Source organism: Heterodontus francisci, chromosome 31 (assembly GCF_036365525.1).
Source record: "Heterodontus francisci isolate sHetFra1 chromosome 31, sHetFra1.hap1, whole genome shotgun sequence".
Classification (NCBI taxonomy): domain Eukaryota; kingdom Metazoa; phylum Chordata; class Chondrichthyes; order Heterodontiformes; family Heterodontidae; genus Heterodontus; species Heterodontus francisci.
In genome coordinates, this window is record NC_090401.1 from 54,199,779 (window position 1) to 54,226,267 (window position 26,489).

At 41.5% G+C, this 26,489-nt stretch overlaps 1 protein-coding gene across 1 annotated transcript in view; it reads left to right on the forward strand.

Annotated features, from left to right (window-relative positions):
- The window catches only part of rlf (RLF zinc finger), a 74,197-nt gene that overhangs the window by 33,122 nt on the left and 14,586 nt on the right, over nucleotides 1-26,489 (forward strand). Inside the window, exons 2-5 of the mRNA XM_068011643.1 lie at nucleotides 16,478-16,632; nucleotides 18,556-18,637; nucleotides 22,259-22,394; nucleotides 26,002-26,204. Of these exons, the coding sequence (XP_067867744.1) occupies nucleotides 16,478-16,632; nucleotides 18,556-18,637; nucleotides 22,259-22,394; nucleotides 26,002-26,204 (576 nt within the window). The remainder of the gene's footprint in view (nucleotides 1-16,477; nucleotides 16,633-18,555; nucleotides 18,638-22,258; nucleotides 22,395-26,001; nucleotides 26,205-26,489) is intronic.

Sequence of the window (26,489 nt, forward strand, 5' to 3'; positions counted from 1 at the left end):
ATAAATCGTAACCCAGCATCAACACGGTACAAGTAGTCCTAAAAGCAGTTTCGTACAAATATATTGACAGTAAAAAGAAAAGCTTTATTCTTCAGGAAGCTGATTCTTTGGGATTTATAGCTCATTAATATTTTGCAACATGGGGCTATAGATCTTAATGCACACCCAGGAGTCCATAACTAATAGCTAACATATGGTAAAATCATCTTTTTGCACCAATGTCACCTTTTTCCATTCTACATTATAATATCTCTATTTATAATGTAAAATTGTCACCCTGTAATTACACCCTTAAGACAATTGGCCACACTGACGCACCTAGAATTTAAGTCCCGTAAAAGGATACAAGACATAAATGTATTCAAATTCAGAAATAAAAACAAATGCTGGAACCACTCAGGTCTGGCAGCATCTGTGGAAAGAGAAGCAGAGTTAACATTTTGGGTCAGTGACCCTTCTTCGGAACTCCTTGTAAAAATCTGCAGTGCAGATCTTTGCTAATTCTGGTTGAATTCTAGAACATATACAGCCAATGGTGAGTTGGAAGCAGAGCACATTGTCAGTTTATAAGAAATAAATTTCAGATTCCTCCTGCTCGTGGCCAAAAGTATGTGGGTGTATAGAATGAAAATTCAAATCTTTGGCCCTGAAAAATCTTTGGGCTGTATATGTAGGCACATTACAAAAACTGCAAACTTGAACAAATATTAAATCAATGGGCACCTGCAAAGATCAAGACCCATTTTAACATGATATTGATGGAGAGAAATTCTTAATGGCTGTTTTAAAACTAAGGGAAGCATTAATGAATGGGCAATTGATTTGGAAATGCATCTTTTGGAAGTCCAATCTCTGGAGCTATTTCATTGTGGGATTTCTACAGGACTGTTACGACCAGGTGAGAAAGGTATCTAGGGGTCTCTTTCAACCTTCACCTGGTCTTAATGTAACAGGATTTAATTTTTAAACACACTGTTTTGCGCTCCACCTTTGGTGAATCCTTGTTCACTGTCTTCCAATTATAAGGCAAAGATATGAGCACAAACAGGCTTTCTTAGGGTTAAAGAAGAAAAGTGAAATTTATTAAAATTTAAACTTAAACTCTAATTCGGTTAACGCCTATGGATACACGGCGCACCCCATGCTAGCATGCATACGTGATACGCACATGCACCTAGGGACAGAAAAGAGCAGAAGAAAACAAAGTGGAAAGGTTTGAGGCAGAATCTAAAGAGTTGTTGCGGTTCTTCGAGCTCACTGTAAAGTCCTTGCTCGTAGGTAATTCTTGTTTTTCATTGGGGCACAGTATTATTAGTTTAGTTTAGAGATACAGCACTGAAACAGGCCCTTCGGCCCACCCCGAGTCTGCCGACCATCAACCACCCATTTATACTAATCCTACACTAATTCCATATTCCTACCACATCCCCACCTGTCCCTACATTTCCCTACCACCTACCTATACTAGGGGTATTTATAATGGCCAATTAACCTATCAACCAGCAAGTCTTTGGCATGTGGGAGGAAACCGGAGCACCCGGAGGAAACCCACGCAGACACAGGGAGAACTTGCAAACTCCACACAGGCAGTACCCAGAATTGAACCCGGGTCGCTGGAGCTGTGAGGCTGCGGTGCTAACCACTGCGCCACTGTGCCGCCCTATTCTTAAACCTTGTTCACTGTAGGAAACTTTTCTCTCTTCGGTGGATTCCAAAGCTGGTGAGAAAGAGATGGGAGCAGACAGGAGAGAGATGCTCCTCTTCCAGGAGCCAAACTGCATTCTGCCAGTTCAAAAACGCTCTCCAATTTAAAACTCCCCAAGTTGGCCAGCAGGTGGTCACGTGACCAACTGGTTTGACCAGGTCTCTTCTGTGTATTGTTTTGGAGCAGAGGACAGCTCCTTTGTTCCAACACTGTAAAAGTGTCTTTCCGGGGTGGGGGTGCAATTCCTTGTAACAGGCTTTCTCCTCTTCCCAGCAACTATTTGAAGTTTAATGTCCATGTGGCAAAATTATTGTGCCTCATTTTTGGCCGGTGGGGGCCTGCATGACCAGGACAAAGTGAAATTGTTCTCTGGCTTCTTCAGAGTTAACAAATACTTCACTAGTTGCAAGTATTTTCCCAGTTGCATGGCTGTTTTTCCATTAGTTCACACTTCTCAAATAAAAACAGTGGTGTTCCTATGGTAGTTGTCTCAATCAAAGCTAATCACCAAATGCAGTTCCCTTGAAATGGAATCACAACAAGATAACTTCATCATATGGTGAATGTCCTAAGGTTTTACTCGCAGTCCAAATAACTTTCCACTATTGAATATTTTTTGTGACTTCGTTATTCCTGACTTTAGGTAATGTGTATGTACTGGAGGTCAGTTAATTGGCGTCCTTTCACATGCGTAGAATGGAGCTGAAATTTTGCCTATTTGCTACTTGGTGTATGGTCTAATTTCTCGCAAAACATTTCAATCCCATTATGCTATATTCAGTGCAGTAGTGCTTGGTGAGGGAGCAAAATCCTTGTTTCTAAACTTATACAACTATATACATCACTCTGCAATCTTCAACAGATCCTAGTAAATTGGGGACAGTAATTATTTTCAACTCCTGCCTGACAAAGCAACTACACAATTTGAAACAAAACTAAATTGAGAATTAGACCTTGTTTAACCTGAATGTGGCAGCTGCCTGATCCCATTTTGTGCTAAGACTTTTGCCTTTTGAACATCGCCAGGATCTCTGTGCAGTTGAAACCGCTGAGTACCGGAGGCACCGCTTTGTGTAAAGAATGCATTGTTGGGTAAATGCAATATGAATACCATTTTCAGGACAATGTGAATATTAAGTTCTGCTAAGTTTATTACTAACTCCAGATTTCATGGGTTCCTCAGACTGGGGTTGCTATTTCATGGGGATAAAGCTGGCTGTGAAGAAGTTTCCACTCTTGTGTTGCAGCATTTATAGATTTGTACCACTCTTCCAAATGTGAGCCAGCATTTGGATCAGTGATCGTTCCTGAGCATGGTAATGCAGTGTAGATTCCCCCTTGTGGAATTTATTTTTAAAATGTTGCTGGTACTGCCAGTCTCACTGCTTAGGCTTGATGTGGGCCATCTGAGTTAGTTGATCCTTTACCATGTTGTACTTTACCAGTGCTATAAACCCAAATACTGGTAATTTTTTTGATTTCTTACCTGTATAGTGAACACTGCATTTGGTTGAAATACATTAACTCAGTTGGAGTTGTAAGCGTTCTATCACCTAAATTAGAAAGATCAGTCACTGGGATAGAGAAGATGTGCTGCGGTCTTGCCTAACATGCATTTGAAAGAACAGCCACAGTGAGTTTGATAATATAGTGTTTAAATAGGAATCATGCAATTTTCATGCTCTGATTCATATGCCACGAGAGTGTGGGAAAATGGCGCACTGACACGGAACACAAAAGTCCGAGTGTATCAAGCCTGTGTCCTCAGTACCTTGTTCTATGGCAGCGAGGCCTGGACAACGTATGTCAGCCAAGAGCGACATCTCAATTCATTCCATCTTCGCTGCCTCCGGAGAATACTTGGCATCAGGTGGCAGGACCGTATCTTCAACACAGAAGTCCTCGAGGCGGCCAACATCCCCAGCTTATACACCCTACTGAGTCAGTGGCGCTTGAGATGGCTTGGCTGTGTGAGCCGCATGGAAGATGGCAGGATCCCCAAAGACACATTGTACAGCGAGCTCGCCACTGGTATCAGACCCACTGGCCGTCCATGTCTCCGCTTTAAAGACGTCTGCAAACGCGACATGAAGTCCTGTGACATTGATCACAAGTCGTGGGAGTGAGTTGCCAGTGTTCGCCAGAGCTGGCGGGCAGCCATAAAGTCGGGGCTAAAGTGTGGCGAGTCGAAGAGACTTAGCAGTTGGCAGGAAAAAAGACGGAGGCGCAAGGGGAGAGCCAACTGTGTAACAGCCCCGAAAAGCAAATTTTTCTGCAGCACCTGTGGAAGAGCCTGTCACTCTAGAATTGGCCTTTATAGCCACTCCAGGCGCTGCTCCACACACCACTGACCACCTCCAGGCGCTTACCCATTGTCTCTCGAGATAAGGAGGCCAAAGAAGGTGATTCATATTACACTTTTTAACTATAATAATGTAAATGTGAAAGTTTGCAAATTTTATACTTGAGTTTTGTAATAAGTATTTACATCAAGTATTGTCCAGGCAGAAAATTGTCAACATGTTCACTGAGTTGTAGTTCTTCTTTGGCCTCCTTGTCTCGAGAGACAATGGGTAAGCGCCTGGATGGGGTCAGTGGTTTGTGTAGCAGCGCCTAGAGTGGCTATAAAGGCCAAAATGAGAGTGACTGACTCTTGCTCAGGTGCTGCAGAAAAAATTGGTTGTCGGGGCTGTTACACAGTTGGCTCTCTCCTTGCGCTTCTACCTTTTCTCCTGCCAACTGCTAAGTCTCTTCGACACACCACACTTTAGCCCCGCCTTTATGGCTGCCCGCCAGCTCTGGCGATCGCTAACAACTGACTCCCGCGACTTGTGATCAATGTTACAGGACTTCATGTCGAGTTTGCAGACGTCTTTAAAGCGGAGACATGGACGGCCGGTAGGTCTGATACCAGTGGCGGGCTCGCTGTACAATGTGTCCTTGGGGATCCTGCCATCTTCCATGCGCCTCACATGGCCAAGCCATCTCAAGCGCCGCTGACTCAGTAGTGTGTATAAGCTGGGGATGTTGGCTGCCTCGAGGACTACTGTGTTGGAGATGCGGTCCTGCCACCTGATGCCAAGTATTCTCCGGAGGCAGCGAAGATGGAATGAATTGAAACGTCGCTCTTGTCTGACATACATTATCCAGGCCTCGCTGCCATAGAGCAAGGTACTGAGGACACAGGCTTGATACACTCGGACTTTTGTGTTCCGTGTCAGTATGCCATTTTCCCACACCCTCTTCGCCAGTCTGGACATAGCAGTGGAAGCCTTTCCCATGCGCTTGTTGATTTCTGCATCGAGAGACAGGTTACTGGTGATAGTTGAGCCTAGGTAGGTAAACTCTTGAACCACTTCCAGAGCGTGGTCACCGATATTGATGGACAGAGCATTTCTGACGTCCTGTCCCATGATGTTCATTTTCTTGAGGCTGGTGGTTAGGCCAAATTCGTTGCAGGCAGCCGCAAACCTGTCGATGAGACTCTGCAGACACTCTTCAGTGTGAGATGTTAATGCAGCATCGTCAGCAAACTGAGATGTAGTATTTGATGTAAAATTTGGTTCATATGGTAATTGTAATTTGAGCTTATTTTTATCATGGTCAGTTTCTGACGTAAATGGCTTCAGTACTCATTCTGGTATTCCTGTGGGCAACTCGTACACTCTATTAAATTCTGGTCGGGTGCAGGTGGAAATTTTTTTTTTTCAATATTTAGATTCTTGGCCTTGGTTGTTGGGCTTCTTTCTTGGCTCTGTAACTGGGAGAGGAAGTGCTTCTACAGATGTACGAAATATCTGACACAGCTGTTGACCCTGTAGTTGATGTGGTTGAACAAAATAAAACTTCACTGCTCAAAGCTTGCCAGCAGTCAGACAGACCGCCCAGTGCCTGATCGGCTTTCTATCCTAATTGCAACTGGATGAAGTTGCCATGTGGTTACAGAAGAGAAGGCCCATTTCATTCTGATGTTTGTGAAATTTGCTGTTCAGCGCCTGCTTTAGTAGAACTTTGGGCCATAAAGCACAGTCCTTTTTTGGTACTTTGTCCAACTCCCAAAGCTTCCGCAGAATCTTTGGCTCTTGGGGAACAGCATGGACCTTCTGTTGTAGGCATTGTTTTGACATTCAGTAAATCTCCCAAATTTAAAGCATGTAATACATAATGAGAGAAATTTAGTTTTCTGTTAAATGGAAGCCTTTGAAGAGCATGTGAAAAGTTGCATATTTAACTTTTATTTCAATACTTTAAATAAGCACTGTACTTTGATTGTAGATTTGCTATAGTCAGTGATCTACAGCAATGGGGATCAACATCATATGGCTGCAGAAATGTAGCTGCGAGAACATATGGTGTCAGTTACCATTGGGACTGCCACTCATGCATTGATCTCCCTTTACTGTTTAATTATGTTAGGCACTGGCACTTAGGCAGTTTCCCAGAAATAGTTAAATTGGCGCTACTATTCCAACATACATTTCTGAAACTGAGCTGCTGAAAAAAGTGAAGCTAACATAGCTATGGTAATGGTTGGGATGTTTGGACAGTTGCTGCCAGACAGGCATGCCGTTAGTCTAACTGAACACATAAGTTGACACTTTACTGTATTCATTTAGGGCTGTTATTGTTTTTAACTCATTCTTTTAAGATTTTAGTTTATCCCAGCTGCACGAATCCCTGGATAAACTTGTTGAGCCAATGGAGAGGAGTCAGGAGATGGTTTTCAACTTCAGCCAGAAGGAATACAATAGTACTTCCTTCTCCAACCACCAAAACTGATAGGAATTTTTCCCCACTGCTGTATTTTTGGTAACTTAAATGTTTCACTCAATGTATTCAGTGAGCTTGCGTATTTATGTTGACAGTCCCAAAGGAGTGTGTCATTATTGATTTTTTTTTTTATTTGGTAATGCAGCTTCAGATCACTCCATGTCCAAAAATCCCTAAACAAATAGTTCAATTTACCAACTAGTTGAAGGGGAACTGTCATGCAAAGTAAGACTTTCTTTTTGGTCTATGGCCACCTTCATGCACCAGTGATGCCCATTCGCAATATCCTGTTGGTAAAGATAATATCCATATCTTCATTACAGTTTTAGTCCAGAAGAAGGATTCTTGCAACATCAGCTTCTTGTAAATCATAAAATTGCTCAATTTCCCTTCATCTTGCTTTGGAGTGTATGTGAGCGATCATTGGTTATGGTTTTATTCGATGGCGATCATTCATCTGTATCTTGTCCTTTTCTTTCCGTCTCACCCCTCCAGTCTCAGTGGCCACCATTCCTTGCCTGATATGCCGAGTGTTTCCAGCATTTTCTGTTTGTTTCTGATTTGGTGCTGTGGGAGTTTGCTGATTCAGTTGAAAATGAATATATGACCCTGGTCTATGCTGGTGTAGGTTGTCTTCATGAGAACTAAGTCACACTTTGAATTTCAGGATACTGATAGAGTTGGGAACAATGCCTCTGCCTGGTACTGATGCCAGATATAACACTCTGTCATTGCCCCAGTTGTGATAGCTAACAATGAGGAATGCATTTAGTGGATAGAATCTAACCTAATTTTCTTAATTTTTTGAATGCAGTTTATCCTTTGCATCACAGTTTCTGCTCCACTGTGTTTCTTTAATTCTGAGGGATTGTCTTCTTGAAGAAAATATTTATGTAGGCATGTTCTACTGTATTGGTTCCGTGTTTAAATTGAATCAGTTGGTGCCACTTCAGATGGTTTCAAGTTTGAATAATGTGAAACCAGGTGCCTTTTTATACAGACATGCAAAACAATGCTATGAATAAGTTTTACGTTAATAAGTAATTCAGTACCTTTTTAAACTCAAAGGCCACGTTAAACTGTAGAACTTGCATGTGTTGGGTAGTGGGGGAGCTAAAGAGGTCTCAGGAGGAACATGGCAGCAAATTAGTAAGGCTTTTTAAAAATTCAGATTAGAGCCAGGCAAGACCATGTAGAGTTGGCTTTTGGCAAGCTTCCCAAGTAAAGCAAGCAGGTTAGTCACTTATTCAGGCTTGTCCTTTAGTGTTTATCCACATCCTGATTTCATTGGAACAGCAGCATCAGAGAGTAGATTAGAGAACGACATTAGTCCGAGTACAGATCACCCAGTTTAAAAAAAACTAGTTTTTTGACACACGAAGAGTGAAAATTGGACAAAGTGTATTTGATGTAAAGTGAATGGAGCCTGTAGAATAACTTGAGTGATTGCAGTTAGAACCAGTAACCTTTTTACTAACCTGATCAATAATTAAAACAACCTGCTCTGTTAACATCCACTTTTCAAGTTCTTAGCCAGAAGCACGATCACTTTGATTTTTATTACGTACTGCCACTCAGGCCTGCCTTTATCTCAGGTAAGATTCTCTGTGGCAATTAAACAACTATTTTGGTGTTAGATGTTTTCTTTCTATGAGTTGATGAAGTCGTTTGTGTACTTAGCTAAGTGGCTTATCAAAAGCAAATCGGTGGCAAGTTTGGGTGTTTCCTTCATTAAAATCTCTTTCTCTGAAAAAAGCTAAACTGAAAAATTAACTCTTTCAGCAGTTGCCTAACATTTAAAAAATTTTTTGGAAACCAATTGCATCATGACTAGGTTCCACATCTTGGTGTAAGCTTTCACTGTAAAACATTCTAAATTCATTTTGTCACAGGTAGTGTAAACCCTTTTCAGTTTATATTTATAGAATTGTAGAATGGTTACTGCATGGAAGGAGGCCATTTGGCCCATTGTGTCCATTCCAGCTCTTTGCATGAATAACTCATCTAGGTCCACTCCGCCACCCTTTCCCAGTATTCCATCAAATGTGTTTCCTCTTCAGATAATTATCTAATTCCCTTTTGAAAGCCACAATTGAATCTGCTTTCACCACGCTCTCAGGCAGTGCATTCAAGATTCTAACCATTCGCTGCATAAAAATTTTTTTTCCTTATGTTACCTTCGGTTCTTTTTGCCATTTGCTTTAAATTGGTGTTCTAATTCCACCAATGGGAGCAGTCTTTCCTTATCTGCTCTGTCCAGATCCCTCATAATTTTGAGCACCTAATTTTAATTCTCCTCAACCTTCTCTTTAAGAAAAACAGCTCTAGCTTCTCCAATCTGTCCATGTAACTGAAATATCTCATCCCTGGAACCATTTTCGGAAATCTTTTCTGCACTCTCTCTAATGCCTTCACATCCTTCCTAAAGTGGGGTGCTCAGAATTGGACACCATACTCCAGTTGAGGCCGAACCATTGCTTTATGAAGGTTCATCATAACGTCCTTATTTTTGTATGCTATGCCTCTATTTATAAAGCCCAAAATCTGGTATGTCTTATGTTTTCTATGTCACTTTCTCAACCTGCCCTACCAACTTCAATTATTTGTGCACATATACCCAGGTCCCTCTTCTCCTGCACCCCCTTTAGAATTGTATCCTTTATATTGTCTCTCCTTGTTCTGCCTATGAAGATGCAACACTTCACACTTCTCTGCATTAAATTTCATCTGCCGCGCCCATTACACCAGCCTGTTTATGTCCTCTTGAAGTAGATCACTATCCTCCTTGTAGTTCACAATACTTCCAAGTTCTGCATCATGTGTTGAAGTTGTGCCCTGCACATCCAAGTCTAGGTCCATAATATAGATCAAGAAAAGCAGTAGTCCTACTACTGTACCCTGGGGTACTCCACTGTATGCCTTCCTCCAGTCCGATAAACAACCGTTCGCTGCTGCACTCTCTTTCTTGTCACTCAGCCATCTTCGTATTTCCCATTTTGTTGCATTTGGTGAGTCAAGATGAAGGTGCAGAAATTGCCCTTCTGCACCAGTATGCTTTTGTCTACACTTCCATTAAAATTCAACTGTCCGTACTTATAATGGAAACTGCTTATGTAATTGTATCACGCTGATTATGCTTCCCTGTAATGTTCCTATAATTATACTGCAGATAAATACATGAGATACTTCCTATTTCCTATTGAACTAGTTACACTTCAGATGTCTTCAATTTAGCATTAGTTTGTGCATCTCAGATGGTGCTCAGGTTTTAGAATTAAAATGCCTTCCCTGTAGCAAGCTTCAATTTTACTCATTGAAAATGATGAGATTTTAGGAACTGCATTACTAAGAGTGTATGTGGCTTGTTTGCATTTTAGATATCTTGAGTTCATTTTTTAACCTTATTTGAGAAGGAAATCGCTGAACATAAAAGAAAATAACATCTCAAGGTTTCTGTCCACACTTTTGAAAGGAAGTATGATTATGTGGCCTTGAACCACATTTTAAACAAGTTGCTCAATATGCACAGAAACACTAATGCAACAAGGAAATGTTGTACCATAAATGAGTACTGAAGAGTTCAGATTGTAGCGACATAAGGAAAATGTTGAGTCAACTCTGGTGCTTTATGATGAACTGAACAGAAAAAAGCTTTGATAAGCATCAATTGTACTTAATCCTAACAGCTAGCCTCTGCTGAAGGTTAAGTAAATCTCTATATGCTTGTTGTCTGCAACTGTGGAAACCTATATAAAGTAGTTGCTTGTTATTAACACCATCTTTTACTGTTAACCTGGAGGCTGTTCAACAGATTTTGGGCTGAATGTCACATATTCATGCCATCACTAAGACCATAATATAAAAAGCAAAATACTGCTGATGCTGTAAGGTTTCAGGTCTGTGACCTTTCATCAGAACTGGCAACGGTTAGAAAATAATTTAATATAACCCCCCCCTATTCAAGAAGGGAAGGCTGAAAACCTGTAACTATAGGCCAGTTAGCTTGACGTCTGTCATGGGGAAGGTGTTGGCATCGTTCATTAAGGAGGTTATAGATGGGCACTTAGAAAAACTCAAGGTAATCGGGAATAGTCAGCATGTTGTTGTGAAAGGAAAATCACAACCAATTTATTGGAGTTCTTTGAAGAAGTAACATACACTGTGGATAAAGGGGAGCCCATTGAAGTACTGTACTTTGATTTCCAGAAGGCATTTGACAAGGTGTCACAGTAAAGGTGATTGTGCAAAGTAGGAGCTCATGGTGTAGGGGGTAACATATTAGCATGGATAGAAGATTGGCTGGCAGAATACAGAGTGGCGGGATGTGACGAGTGGAGTCCTGCAGGGGTCTGTGCTGGCACCTCAACTTTTTACAATTTATATCAATGACTTAGATGAGGGGAGTGATTGCATAGTAGCTAAATTTGCAGATGAGACAAAGTTAGGTAGGAAAGTATGTTGTGAAGAGGACATAAGGAGCTTGCAGACCGATATAGGTAGGTTGAGTGAGTGGGCAAAAATCTGTCAGATGGAGTATAAATGTGGGAAAAATGTGAAGTTGTGCACTTTGGCAGGAAGAATAAAAAAGCAGAGTATTACTTAAACGGAGAACAACTGCAGAATTCCGGGGTGCAGAGGGATCTAGGTGATCTAGTGCTTGAGTCACTAAAAGTTTGTGTGCAGGTGCAGCAAGTAATAAAGAAGGCTAATGAAATGCTATCCTTTATTACGAGAGGAATTGAAAATAAAAGTAAGGATGTTAAACTTCAGTTATACAGGGCATTTGTGAGACCACATCTTGAATACTGTATGCAGTTTTGGCCTTATTTAAGGTAGGATGTGAATACGTTGGAGCCGATTCAGAGGAGGTTTACTAGATTGATACCTGGAATGATGGGTTGTCTTATGAGGAAAGGTTAGACAGACTGGGCTTGTGTTCACTGGAGTTTAGAAGCGTGAGAGGAGACTTGATTGAAGTTTATAAGATCTTGAATGGTCTTGACCTGGTGGATGTGGAAAGGATGTTGCCTCATGTGGGTGAGTCCAGAGCTCAGGGGCACTATTTAAAAATTAGGGGTCGCCCTTTTAGGACAGATGAGAATTTTTTCTCTCAGGGTTGTACGACTTTGGAACTCTCTGCCTCAGGAGGTGGCGGAGGTGGGGTCATTGAATGTTTTTAAGGTGGGAGTAGATAGATTCTTGTTAGGCAAGGGAATCAAAGGTTATCGGGGGTGGATGGGAGTGTGGAATTCGAGACACAAACAGATCAGCCATGATCTTACTGAATGGCGGAGCAGGCTCGAGGGGCTGAATGGCCTCCTAATTCCTATCTTCATACGTATGTAATTCGGTTTTAATCAAGTGGGGAAGGGGGGGGGTGTTTGGTGGGCAAGAGAACAAAAGGGAAGGTGCGTGATAGGGCAGAGGGCAGGAAAGAATAAATAACAAAGCTCTCATGGGACAAAGGCAAAGAGCATGTTGACACTTGTGATGAAAGACAAAGCATTAGTCCGGAGAGTGTTAATGGCAGAATGATGAGCAGCTTTGTCCGCATGGTTATAAAATAAAATAAATACATTTTTTTTAAAAAGCCAGTCATGCTCTGAAATTGTTGATCTCAAGGTTGAGTCCACAAGGCTGTAGAGTGCCTAATCGAACAATCGGGGGCTGCTCCTCGAGTTTGCATTGATGTTCACTGGAACACTAGCAGGCCAAGGCCAGAAATGTGAGCATGAGAGCAGGATGATGTGTTAAAATTGCAAGCAACCAGAAGTTCAGGGTCATGTTTTTGGACTGAGCGGAGGTGTTGTGCAAAGCCATCACCCAATCTGCGTTTGGTCTGCCCAATGTAGAGGCGACTGCATTGTGAGCAGCAAATATTAAATTGAAGGAAGTACAAGTTAAATCGCTGCTTCACCTGGAAGGATTGTTTGGGGCCTTGGATGGTGAGGAGAGAAGGGGTAAAAGGGTGGGTCTTACACCTCTTGCGATTGCCTGGGAAGGGGTCGAGGTGCCTGGGATGATAGTGGAGTGGACCAGGGTGTTGTGGAGGGAACGACCCCTTTGAAATGCTGACTGGGAGGGGAAGGGTTGTTTGGTGGCATCATGCTGGAGGTGGTGGAAATGGCGGAGGATGATCCTTTGGATGTAGAGGCTGGTGAGGTGGAAAATGAGGACAAGGGGAGCCCTGTCGCGGTTCTGGGAGTGAGGGGAAGGGGTGAGGGTAGAGGTGCGAGAAATAGGTCAACCACAGTGGGGGAGAATCCTCGGTTGAGGAAAAATGAAGACATGTCGAGCGCTGTTGTGGAGGTTGCATCATCAGAATAGATGCATCAGAGACGGAGAAACTGGGAGAATGGAATGGAGTCCTTACAGGAAGCAGGGTGTGAGGAAGTGTAGTCAAGGTAACTGTGGGAGTTGGTGGGCCTATAATGAATATTAGTGGACAGCCTATACCCAGAGATGGAGACAGAGAAGTCGAGGAAGGGAAGTGTCAGAGATAGACCATGTAAAGGTGAGAGAAGGGTGGAAATTGGAAGCAAAGTTGAAGTTTTCCAGTTCGGGGCGGGAGCAGAAAGAGGCACTGATACAGTCGTCATTGTACCGGAAAAAGAGGTGAGGGAGGGGGCCTGAATAGGACTGGGACAAGGCATGTTCAACATATCCCACAAAAATACAGGCATAACTAGGCCCCATGCGGGTACCCATAGTAACAATTTGAAGGAAGTGAGTGGAGTTGAAGGAGAAGTTGTTCAATGCAAGAATAAGTTCAGCCAGACGGAGGAGGGTGGTGGTGGATAGGAACTGGTTGGGCCTCTGTTCAAGGAAGAAGCGCAGAGCCCCAAGACCGTCACCATCACTAAGACATTCTATTAACACCTCCGTAACATTGTCCAACTCCGCCCCTGCTTTAGCTCATCTGTTGAAACCCACATCCATGTGTTTGTTACCTCTAGACTTGACTATTCCAATGCACTCCTAATCGGCCTCCCACATTCTATCCTTCATAAATTTGAATTCATGCATTTGCATGTGCACTAACTTGCATCAAGTCCCGTTCATCCATCTGACCAGTGCTAGTTAACCTTTTATATGGCACATTTGATGCAGTGAAATGTCACAACACACTTTCCCTGGAGTGTTAGAAAAAAATTGACACAGCTACACAAGTAAATACTTAGAGGTGACCAACATCTTTGTCAATGAAATAAGTTTTAAGGAGAGTCTTAAGGGAGGAAACATCGGTTTAACGGTGCCTCAATTTAAAAATTCTTATCCTTGTTTTCAAATCCCTTCATAACCTCAACCCTCCCTATCACTGTGATTTCCAGCCCCACAACTCTCCACGATATTTACACTGTCCCAATTCTGGCCTCTTGAACATCCTTTGAGCAGTCTTTGGCTGCCAAAGCCCCAAGCTCTGGAGTTTGCTCTCTAAACTCTCCTCATCTCTACCTCTTTCCTTCTTTATGACTCTCCTTAAAATCTATTTCGTTGTTGGTCACCTCTCCTAATATTTACTTGTGTAGCTCGGTGTCAGATTTTGTTTAACACTGCTGTGAAGTGCCTTGTGACAGTTTACTGCATCAAATGTGCTGTATAAATAGAGTTGCTGCTTGAAATAATCACTACTTGTAAAATCTAGTTCTAGGTTAGTTGTGCACTTCAAGATAGAACCTGAAATGCAAAAATCATTGCATTGAAAACATTTATGCTGTGTGGTGGACTTGCAAGTAACTACTGCTGGGAATGTCTAGAAATATGAATTCTTTTGTTATGCACTAAGATCTGTAAATGGTTGGATAGGAGCATCACTGCAAATTTAGGGACATAGTTAAGCAAAGAATCAAAGAAGTTTCATTCATCTGGAAATAAGTATCGATATTTGAAGTGGACTTTTCCACAGGTTATGCCGAAAAGAGGAAACTGCATTTTACACTGAATAGTTTCTCGCCCCATTGGGAGGGGAATTTTATTGTGGGTTTCCACCATGAGTTTCACTGGATGTAAATACCATACAGAAAATTCTGAATTGTTGAGCAATGAATGCCAGAATATTTTGTCTCATGCCTCAGTTATGCTGCAGTTGCTATCCAGGAATTGATTTGGTGGTTTTAATTGCACCTTAAGTACATTTCAGTAGTTTGACGAGTTGCTGACTCCACTGAAAACATAATGGTGACTCTAGGTTTTGGTCAAAACTGTGCGCAACAGTCTGATTATGTGCATAGTCCCTATCTCTGGCAATTGCCTGAGACTAAAACAGTCTGTTTGCAACTTTGGTGTCATATTTGACCACATATTTGTGCCTCACTAAGACCACCTATTTCAACCTCTGTAACATCGCCCGAACCCCTCATTGATGCCATTGTTAACGCTAGACCTAACTATTCAGTGCAGTGTTGGCTGGTTTCTCGCATTCTACCTTCTGTAAACTGGTCATCCAAAACTGTGCCCATGTCCTAATTCGCACCAAGTCCTGTTGACGTATCGCCCATGTGCTCACTAACCTACATTGCCTCCCAGTCAAGAAGTGACTTGATTTTAAAATTCTCCTTGTAGTTTTCAAATTCCTCCATGGCTTTGCCCCTCCCTATCTCTGCAGTCTCCTCCATCCCCACAACTGTCATGCATCTGTGCTCATCCAATGCTGGCCTCTTGAGCATCCCCAATTTTAATCACTCCACCATTGGTGATGTGCTTCCTGATGATGCCCGAAGCTCTGGAATTCCCTCCTTGCAATTCTCTGCTCCTCTCTCCTCCTTTAAGGCACTCCTTAAACCTACCTCTTTGACCAGCTTTTGGTCATCTGATCTAATATCTCCTTATGCAGTTCAGTGTCATATTTTGTTTTCCAAAGTTTCTGTTACGTGCCTTGGGACATTTTAGAAAGTTGAAGGTGCTATATTAAATACAAGTTGTTGTCTGATGAAGCATTCTGGGATGTGGAAATTGCAATAAATTAAGTTAGCACTTCTGCAGTTTAAAGCTGAGCCTTGGGAGTGATGCCAAGTCAATTTCAGTACACAACTCTGTTTGTTTCATTCTTTGCTTTTGGTCTTCATGTGCCAGAGGCCATTTCAGACCTTATTTTTCTGAAGTTACTGTACGTGGGCATGCAAGAGATTAGAAACAGAGAAATACATGGGGTGTTTTTCCTTACTGAGAATTGGGGAAGTTTGAGAAAATTATATGCAGTAGACTTGAAAACTGTCAAGTTGATTTCTTGCATCACTTGTGATGGCATGGTACTATTTTGCATCTTGACCCAAGTGTACTGAACCCAATCTGCACCTTGAGCAGGCAGTAGAGGTGATTGATTTTTCCATTGGTGGGATAAGGAGCCACTAAAGTGAGCCTTTACTGCCATTGGTTGTGATGCTAGATTTCTGGTCGTCAGCAGCACAGGTTCTGTGGACTGATGGTCAGCACTGTAGTAATGTAGAAACAACTTCAGATCGTGTTGTGGCATTTATTTTAGTTTTGGGATGTTTGGTAAACATGGGTAGTTTGGTGCACTTTCAGTGGCAGAATTGAGAACTACTTTGAAAATGTAATATGACTAGGATGTAACAGCTTTCTCAATTAGAAGAATAGCTCTATTCTGTTATTGGGGAGTTGCTGGAAGAATCAGTCCTTTAACGTAGAATCTAATGTTTCAATCTATAAATAGGAGGGTGCAGTATTTGGAAACTAAATGGAGATGTCAACTCTGAACCACTGCTATCCTGTTTAAATGAGCTTGTATTGATGTACTGAAATATCTTGTGCTGGGTTCTTCAATTATAAATGCCATGTGTTTCAGTTCTTGCCCATGCTGTTCTGAATCTGAGGCGATGCAACACATTAGCTGCCTAGAGATTTTCTAACTTTGTAGACTTGTGACACACTTTAAAATACTGCTTTATCTGCACTTGTAGATTGGAGAAATGCCCTATAATTTGGGCAGCTATAATTTGATTGTTGGAGCCTGTAATAACCAGTTATCTCTTTTCACTGCAGATCTTGGTACAATATGGTGAGAAGTGTAAAACTTCTGAAGAGCCCCTGCCTTTATTGGAGGTCTATCAGATTTCTATCCAGAGCTACACAAGTGCAAGGCCTTACCTGACTGCAGATTGTGCTCATATTAATTATGTACTTAATCGATTAGCAGTGTAAGTGTCTCAGCAATTTACAGCATTTTTTTGAAGAAGATTGCAGCTATAAGTATCATAAGCATAGTAAATCTGCTTGGGATAATTTATGTTCTTTACCTCTTGACTGAATAGCTAATTTTGTGGCCCATAATGAGTTTTGATCTCTTGCAGAAGGATTTGTGCAGTACTACTTGTGTGTCATTAGTAACACTGCTAAATGGATGTCGGATGATTTACAGATTTATGCATCCTGACGCAAGTTTGAGGAACTAACTAACTGCATTATTGTTACTGAAATATATAAAACCATCTAAATTGCCGTTAAAAAAGCATTAGGTCTGTGATATTTTGATACAAACAGGATACAGCTCAGAGGTTCAGTTGCTTGCTCACACATCTATCAAAATCAGTTTTTGCTCATTTGTTAGTTAGTTAGTTAGCGATACAGCACTGAAACAGGCCCTTCGGCCCACCGAGTCTGTGCCGACCATCAACCACCCATTTAAACTAATCCTACACTAATCCCATATTCCTACCACATCCCCACCTGTCCCTATATTTCCCTACCACCTACCTATACTAGGGGCAATTTGTAATGGCCAATTTACCTATCAACCTGCAAGTCTTTTGGGATGTTGTTGGAATATCTGGTGGTAACAGGTACCTTCCAATTATATTATAAAGTAAATTACCCTTGTAAGCTTCCTAGTTTAATTGGTGTTACGACCAAGGTGTGAGTAATGCACTGTTAATTCAGTCCCACTACTGCACAGGTCATAGTATATCAAAATAAAGTTTCCCACCTACTGGAAAATAGCCAAATTAAATACTCTTTGTCCCCCAGAATAAAGCATAGCAAACCAGGTTTCGTTAAACATCAACAAAATTAGCTATTAATAAACTAAATCTTAATGAAATAAATCTATATATGAAAAGATTTTATAACTTATTCTTCCTACCCTCATGCGCCGTATTCTTAGGAATAATAAAATAATTACGATGTAACATTCTGGTAGGATATTTCTGGGTTGGTGAGGTGTCCCAGAGTCGAATAGTTGGATGCTACTCGAAGTCTCTCCAGGTGAGGTTGATGAATAGTCTGTGGGTAGGCATTCGTTGCACTTTGTCAGCAGCAGGCGTCACACAGATCTTTCAGCAAAGGATGTAGCAACAGGTCTATTTGGGTTTTGAAATAGCAGTCTAGCAATAGGAGCTTTCTTGAGCTTTCAGGATCTCCCAAAACATGAGGCAACAAGAATCACTCCTGAGGCAGAGATTTTTCAGAGACTGGAGGAATAGGTATTTGCTACCTTTTAAAATGCAGGGCTTCCTCTCCACAAAGGAGCCTTTCTCCAGAGAGGAGTCACTCCCTTTTTCCTGGGTCTTTTTCTCTCAAGGGGTCTTATCTCTCTCCAGGCAGACCACAGCCACCACCTCAAATGTAGAGTTTCTTTTTACAAGAAAGGCAACCCGCCTTTTTCAGAGAATAGGCTTTTTTCTCTGGTCTGCAAGCACAGGTCGCAGCCAGCTCACTGCTAGTTGCTCCTAGCTCCCTGGTCTTTTTTGCACTCAAAACTGAAACTATATCCTGCAATCAAGTCATGTGATAGTCATAAATCTTCCTGTCCTTTCCCTGTTGAGCTGCTTGGAAGTAGGTGGCTTGCAGTCTGCACTCAATTCAAACACTAAGATCCAACACAGAAAATCCTCTTTCTCAGTTTTCTAAAAACACACAGAATTCCAAGCTTTCAAATAAAAAAAACAAAGCTCTTGTGACATTGGCAACAAGATAACTATGCTTAATTTCAGAAGGAATGCATAGAACCATAAGGTTTTTGGTTTCTGTCAACAGATGTAACCGCCTCTTCAGTAGAAGAATTCTGAAGCTTTCAAATGCAGCTAGCTCACTCATGTTTCTTAATCCTGTTTAAAAAATTTTAGGAGTTGTTTTGAACTACTGCTATCACTGTCTGAAAAAGAAGTTCCACAAGATGTATGGCAACAGCTGCAACAGACATTGCAGGTGAGTGTTCCTGAAACAATCTGTTTGAAGTGGTAGTTTTCTTGTTGAAACTGTAATGTTTGGGATTTGAACTATTCTAAGTGAGGCTCTAATTTGTTGGTGATGATCTAAAAAGTGATCTTAATTGGTGTGCTCAAATATCTGTTCCTTTATTGTATGCTCATTTTCAGAAGAAACTTTGCATTTCTAAGTCTTAATGAAGTTTGGTTAATGTCTTCTGAAGCTTATTAGTTGAAATGATTGAAAGGCCAGCATGAATAAAAAAAAATTATGCTTGTATAGCTACTTGTTATTCAGAACTTTGGTGTAGTCACTTGCTGTGTGGGCAAATGCAGCAATATCCCACACACCACAATGAGCTGAATTGACCAGCTATCCTATCTTGCTGGTGTTGGTTGAAGGAGAATTCTTGGGCAGAATATTCCCTGCTCTTTGAATAGGGGCTATCCTCCTGAACAGGCAGATAGGACCTCAGTCTAACTGCTGATCTAAAGGACGACAACTCCAAGAATGTAGCACTATTATCAGTACTGCATTGTGCCAGCTTAGGTTGTGTACTCAAATCCTAAAATATGCTTGAACCCATAATCTTCTGACTTTTGCATATAGTGCATATTGTGCCACATGGAGATGCAAACTACAACATAGATTTGAGTTCCACATATATCTATGTGGAGCTTTTTTTTTATATAAAAAATTTGCCCCAAGGGAAGTGATTCTCTGAGTTACTTGTTGGCTTGATCTGCTGAGCATCTTTGCATACGGTCTGAAAGCAGAATAAAATTGGGGGATGTAGCAAGAAATTTTTTTTCCATTTATTTCTTTTGACAAAAGTTGTAAACTATCTCCTGCTGCATCTGTTAATTCAGTAGACTAACTATTATGCAAAGAGTACCTAAGTGATGAGGAACAATTTTCCCAGGTTTGATCCCCAGCTGTAATCTCGGCCAAGGCAGCAGCAGGAGAACTGCAATTGGATTTGGCGTAAGGATCACATTCCTGATGGCAACCCAGAAGCTTGAAATGCAAATGTGAGGAGAGGACCTGGCTCAGCTGTGATGCTTCCCACTGTCAAGTAACCTATTAGCACTGTGCTGCTAAATGTTGCACACAGATAATGGGTGACATAGCAGAGGCCGATCAATACCTATGTAACTGTATCGCAGCATCTTCAGGAGGAGTGAAAATTGCTGATAGAAACTGACTGGAAAAGAGTGGAAAAATATTTCCCCCAGAAATACTTTGTCTCACAAAATGTCATGGCTGAGCAGTTTGAACTTTTATGTGGAATGCTTCCATTGATGACTCAGATTGTGTACATTTCGTTTAAGATTGAGAGGTGATCATTCTCCAAAACTTCTCTTCAGTTGACAGTCTGCCCCAGAAGATCATTCTTCGTTATGGCATGGAACTTGGGTGTGTTACCTGGAATAAGTACTTCTACTTAAGAGTATTATTTTTGGTATGAGTGAAAGTTGTTTTGGATCATGCATACTGCTAATGGAGTTGAAATAACCGTCCAGCCATAGAAAATTGCCAAAAAGGATTAATGAGCCACCCTCTACAGCACATTGTCATGCATTTTATTATGCAGCTTCTCCGTCTGGCAGTTCCTGCGTTTGCTGTGAAGCACTTTTTTTTGTTCTTGGAATGTGGGCATCACTGGCTAGGACAACATTTATTGCCTATCCCTAATTGCCCTTGAGAAGGTGGTGAGCTGCCTTCTTGAACTGCTGCAGTCCATGTGGAGTAGGTACACCTACAGTACTGTTAGGAAGGGAGTTCCAGGATTTTGACACTGTGACAATGAAGGAACGGCGATATAATTCCAAGTCAGGATGCTGTGTGGCTTGGAGGGGAACTTGCAGGTGGTGCTGCCCTTGTCCTAGATGGAAGAGGTCGTGGGTTTGGAAGGTGCTGTTTAAGGAGCCTTGGTGCATTGCCACAGTGCATCTTGTAGATCGTACACACTGCTCCCACTGTGCGCCAGTGGTGGAGGGAGTGAATGTTTGTGGATGGGGTGTCAATCCTGGAATAGTGTCAAGCTTCTTGAGTGTTGTTGGAGCTGCACCCATCCAGGCAAGTGGAGAGTATTCCATCACACTCCTGACTTGTGCCTTGTAGATGGTGGAGAGGCTTTGGGGAGTCAGGAGGTGAGCTACTCGCCTCAGGATTCCTAGCATCTGACCTGCTCTTATAGCCACGGTATTGATATGGCTACTCCAGTTCAGTTTCTGGCCAATGGTAACCCCCAGGAGGATGATTGTGGGGGATTCAGCGATCTTAATGCCATTGAATGCCAAGGGGAACTGGTTAGATTCTCTCTTGTTGGAGATGGTCATTGCCTGGCATTTGTGTGGCGTGAATGTTACTTGCCATTTATCAGCCCAAGTCTGGATATTGTCCAGCTTTTGCTGCATTTCTACACAAATGGTGCTGAACATTGTGCAATCATCAATGAACATCCCCACTTCTGACCTTATGATGGAAGGAAAGTCATTGATAAAGCAGTTGAAGATGTTTGGGCCTAGGACACTACCCTGAGGAACTCCAGTGATGTCCTGGAGTTGAGATGATTGATCTCCAACAACCACTACCATCTTTGAGCTAGGTACGACTCCAACCAGCGGAGAGCCTTCCCCCTGATTCCCATTGACCCCAGTTTTGCTTGGGTTGCTTGATGCCATACTCGGTCAAATGCTGCCTTGATGTCAGGGCAGTCACTCTCACCTCACCTCTTGAGTTCAGCTCTTTTGTCCATGTTTGAACCAAGGCTGTAATGAGGTCAGGAGCTGAATGGCCCTGGCTAAACCCAAACTGAGCGTCACTGAGCAGGTTATTGTTCAGCAAGTGCCGCTTGATGGCACTGTTGATGACACCTTCCGTCACTTTACTGATAATTGAGAGTAGACTGATGGGCGGTAATTGGCGGGGTTGGACTTGTCCTTTTTGCGTACAGTACATACCTGGGCAAATTTGCCACATTGCCAGGTAAATGCCAGTGTTGTAGCTGTACTGGAACAGCTTGGCTAGGGGCATGGCAACTTCTGGAGCACAGATCTTCAGTACTATTGCCAGAATGTTGTCAGGGCCCATAGCCTTTGCAGTATCCAGTGCCTTCAGTCGTTTCTTGGTGTCACGTGGAGTGAATTGAATTGGCTGAAGACAGATCTCTGTGATGCTGGGGACTTCAGGAGGAGGCCTAAAATAGTCTGTGTGGAATAGTTCCTGTGATTTACATCTTGATGGATTTATTTTGTGAAGCTAATTTTATTTCAGTTACATTTGTAGCACAATGTACAGAATTGTAACACTTGCATGCTTCAGAGCTGTGAAAATCGGCATGGAAATTCAATGTGGTCTAGCAGAAAGCACTGGTGCCGCTATAATATTGCTGTTGGTTTCAAGCCTAATAAAGTTGTTGAAAATAACCGTCAAATGAAAGGCAGCGTGAATTCTAAAAATAGAATGTCCATTGTTGTGTTCGACTCTTGGGATTTAGTTCTAATTCACTTGTGAATAAGTTTCCAAGTGACTTTGCTTTCCAGGTAATGTCAAGCAGCGCACACCTATTCAGCATCTTGAGTCTGTACTCTTGAATTATCTCTCTCTCTTTGACAGGATTCTCACACTGCATTGCTGGAATTTGGAAATAATGAACTGCAGGCACTTGTTGCTATCGCTAGAGAGGGTGGTGCTTGGAAAAATCCAGTCCTACAATGCATTCTTTCCAAGCAGCCAGCAGAGACTGAAGAAGGTAAGCATGATGTAGCTTCACAATTATTTTTTTTTTTACATGGCTATCCTTTTACAAATAATTGACAGTACATGCAGATTTAAATTGCGTTCATCTAAATACCATAGGCATACCAAGGTAGTGTGCACACTTGATCTGAAACACATCCATATTGTGGGAATTCACTCTAATATACTGGGCTATATTCAGTAAATATTTTATAGCAAGATAAATAAAGTTACTGTAATGATAATTAAATATGTATGTGATGACCTAAGGTTTACTTGCCCAATCTGGCATACAAAATCTGAACTGCGAGAAAGTTAATCTTGGACTGGTAGTTTCAGTACCTTACCATATACAACTTCACAGCCTGAATTCTGCAACAGGTTTTAATGAGAGTCCACAACATAAAGCAGAATGGCTGTTCAAGCCTTTACTGCTTTTTCTTTTACTCACAATTTGTATGGATAACCATTTGGACAAAGGATTGGGGATTCATCGTCAAAGATAACTTTTGACAATTGTAAGGTTCATAATATAGTCGAGACTCAAGCTGAATATAAAAAGTACAGAAGAGATTTTTGAAAAAGGAAGTAAAAGATACAAACAGCTAACATAAAAGATCCAAAAGTGTCTAAAACAGGCTAATGGAAGGGTGGAGCTGATTCGGGATCAAACAGAAAATCTGTGGAGGCAGAAGGTGTGGCTGAGGTGCTAATGAGGGCTTTGCATCTGTCTTTAGTGGAGAAGAGGGTGCTACCTAAGCAGCAGTAAAGGAGGAGGCAGTTTAATGACATTGGGTAGGATAAAAATAAAGGGATACTGAAGAGGTTGGGAGGGCTCAAAGTAAAAAGTCACGCAGTCGGCATAGGATGCATCCTAGGTTACTGAGGGAAGTAAGGGTGGAAATTGCAGCGGCTCTGGCCACAATCCTGCTTGGATATTGGGGTAGTGTTGGAGGATTGCAAATATTACATCCTTGTTTTTAAAAACAAAAGGGATGATGACAAACACGACAACTACAGGCCAGTCAAGCTAGCGTCGGTGCTGGGCCTTGGAGAGAGAGTATAAGAGATGTACTAGAAAGGTACCAGGGATGAGGGTCTTCACTTAGATGGAGAGACTGGAGAAGCTGGTGATGGTCTCCTTAGAGTAGAGAGTTGAGATTTGATAGAGGTGCTTAAAATCATGAATGGTTTTATAGATTAAATAAACAACTGTTTCCGCTGTCAGGAGGGTCGTTACCAGAGGGCACAGATTTCAAGTGATTTGTAAAAGAACAAGAGGTGGCATGAGGAAAAATGTTTTTCAATGCAGTGATGTGTTGTGCTCTGGAATGCATTGCATGAAAGGGTGGCAAAAGCTAGAGTAACATTCAAAAGAGAAATTGCTAAAGACTGGAAAGGAAAAATTTACAGGGCTATGAGGAAAGATCAGGGAAGTGGATTTAATTGGATAGCTCTCCTAAAGAGCCAGCAAAGGCACCATGTGCTGAATGGTCTATGATTCTGTGGCCATGGATTAGTGTTAGTTGAAAATGGCTTGTCTAAATAAATTGGAGTCAAAGTACTTATTTTCTAATATATAGGTTAACTTTATTTCCTTAACTTTTTACTACTTCCTTTTCTGACTTTATATTTACTTTCCATTTGAAAATTTGGGTGTGCTGTAATAGTGCACCTTAAAATAGCAGAATCCCTTTTGCTCTCTTTCAAGCACTGACCACTGCTGAATGATCACATGGATGCCAGGTACCCTCTGGTACTGCCGAAGTGGCCTTCCTTTGTTAGTGTAGACGGCAATCAGTTTGACCATGGGAGTTTCACAACTTATCTGGATACAACCTTGTCAGCAGGAGTCACTAAATAGCAAGTACCTGGCTGATTTTTTATCTCTCTCTCTCTTTCCTGCCCCTCCCACCCCCTCAAACCCATGGCCTGAGGGCATATAGTCCAGTTGCAGCACCCCAACCTCCTTCCGTAGTTAAAATTAACTAACTCAGCAGAGACAGAGAATTGATTCTGCGACATTCTGGGTTTGTAATATAATTGCATGTTAACTTCAGGAACTGAGCTACTAGGGAAACTGCTGAATAGTCTTTAATTTGTAAGCAGTTCTGTAGCAGATTTGTAAGCAGATGCAGGATACCAGGAAGGCACATCTGCCCTGTATTGTAGACCAAAAAAAAAGCCTAATTGCACACAGGTGCCTATTCATCCTTTATGTGTTCAGTAGACCGTATCCTTCTAGGGGTTTTATACTGTCTGAAGTTGTGAATCCTGGGATCTTTTCTCCTCCAGAATCCCACAGATATTCTTCTGGCCAGGAAAACAATTGAAAGCAACTTTGAATGATGGTCAAAACAAGACACCTGCACCCTTCTCCTGGAGGACTCTCCTGTTGAGATTCTAGCTGTAGTACTACATAAAAGACCATCCATAGATCTGTCCTGAAAAGTAATTTATCTCAAAAGTTGGATGATTCTGATACAACTACCTTTTTTGGTGTTCATATGTGTTGGGGTATTTTTTCCAATACCAATCAAAGAAATTAGTGTTTGAGCAAAATACCTATTAATTTTATATACAGAATAAAACCACTTGAACACTTCAAAGGGAACAAAAGTCTTCTGGTACAATTTTAGCACTTTGTGTAGATGTTACAGTAAATGGTTTATAGAAACAATGCAAACTTGTTTTTCTCTGAGTGAAGTAAAGCTATCAGTTGATTAGATTTTGCTTAACCTCTTGGGTATGCAAGCACAGTATGAAACTAACTGGAACGCTTGGAAAACAAATCATTCAAATTATCCAAGAACAGTTCCCTTTAAGAAACATAGAGTATTGTGCATGTGCCAAATGGTGATGCTGGAATAGGTTGTTAGTATAAAGGACAATTTAGAGACTAGTAAAGGTGTCTTGGGAAAAGGATGCAGAGAGATGAAATGGGATTGATAATGTAGGGGGAGTCAGAAATAAAACCCAGGTCAGGAATTGGCTTTCAGGAAGATTTAGCCAATAGATGGAAACATCCAGGTAATATGTGTACTGCAGAATCAGAAAGCATACAGTGGAATAATTATATGGAAATTATCTTCTACCAGTAGTCAGTATCACATGTATGGAATAAGGGCTGACCTTTCTCTCAATTACAAACCTTACTGTTCATATTTCGTTCAACATTTTTTTTTTAATGCCAACAGAAACTTTGCAACTAAGATTTTTTTTTAAATTAGTGTGAAATGTAAGTTACTGACAAAGCTTGTTGTGTTGCAGTTGATATTTCTGAACTATCTTTGTTCTGATTTCTAGCTGCAGTCCCTCAAATTTTATGTTACTTAATCCAGTTCATGTCTACATAGGACTGAAAGTTAATTCAAGCCAGAAAAGGTGGTTTAATCATGTTTCATGATACCCATAAGGATTTGATGGGTTGCAGAACATAAACTACTCTGGTAGACTTCATTTCCTCACATCTCAGGCGCTATGTTTAATTTTATAAATTAGTTTCTGATGAGTGTCATCTTTGTTTCTTCTAATGCCAAGAGGCAGCAGTCAAGGATGCATCGTCCAAGGTATATCTGTCTTTGTAGATTACAGCCTGACAATCTCTTTTATTCATATAGTGAACAATTACTTGATCCAGGAGGGGCCTATGTTCCTTGAGATACGCATTAAACATCTGATGAAGACAGATCGCAAGTTTGATGCAACACTGCTTGCTAAGTGTTGTGCAGAAAATTCAGAAATTAACAGTAAAGGTGCTTTTCGACAAATCTACCTCACTTGTCTCTGCACTATGGGACCCAATGAGGAGGCAGCAAAAGAGGTAAATAATCTTTTATGTAATCCCATCTACCAGCTCTATGGAATAAACAATTATGCAACCAGAAAGCAATTGGTTTTAAAATTGGGGCCTTCCTGTTCTGTGTGATGCAGCACTATGCCAGGGAAAGTAGGACCCTGCTATAATTATTTTCATAAGAACTGGGCACAAAAAATAATAGATTCTTTATTTACATATGTATAATCACATCGTGAGTACCATATTCTGGTTGCCGTGGCACGAAGGAGCCCTGATAGCAGTTCAGAAAAGACTGACCTCTGGTCTCAG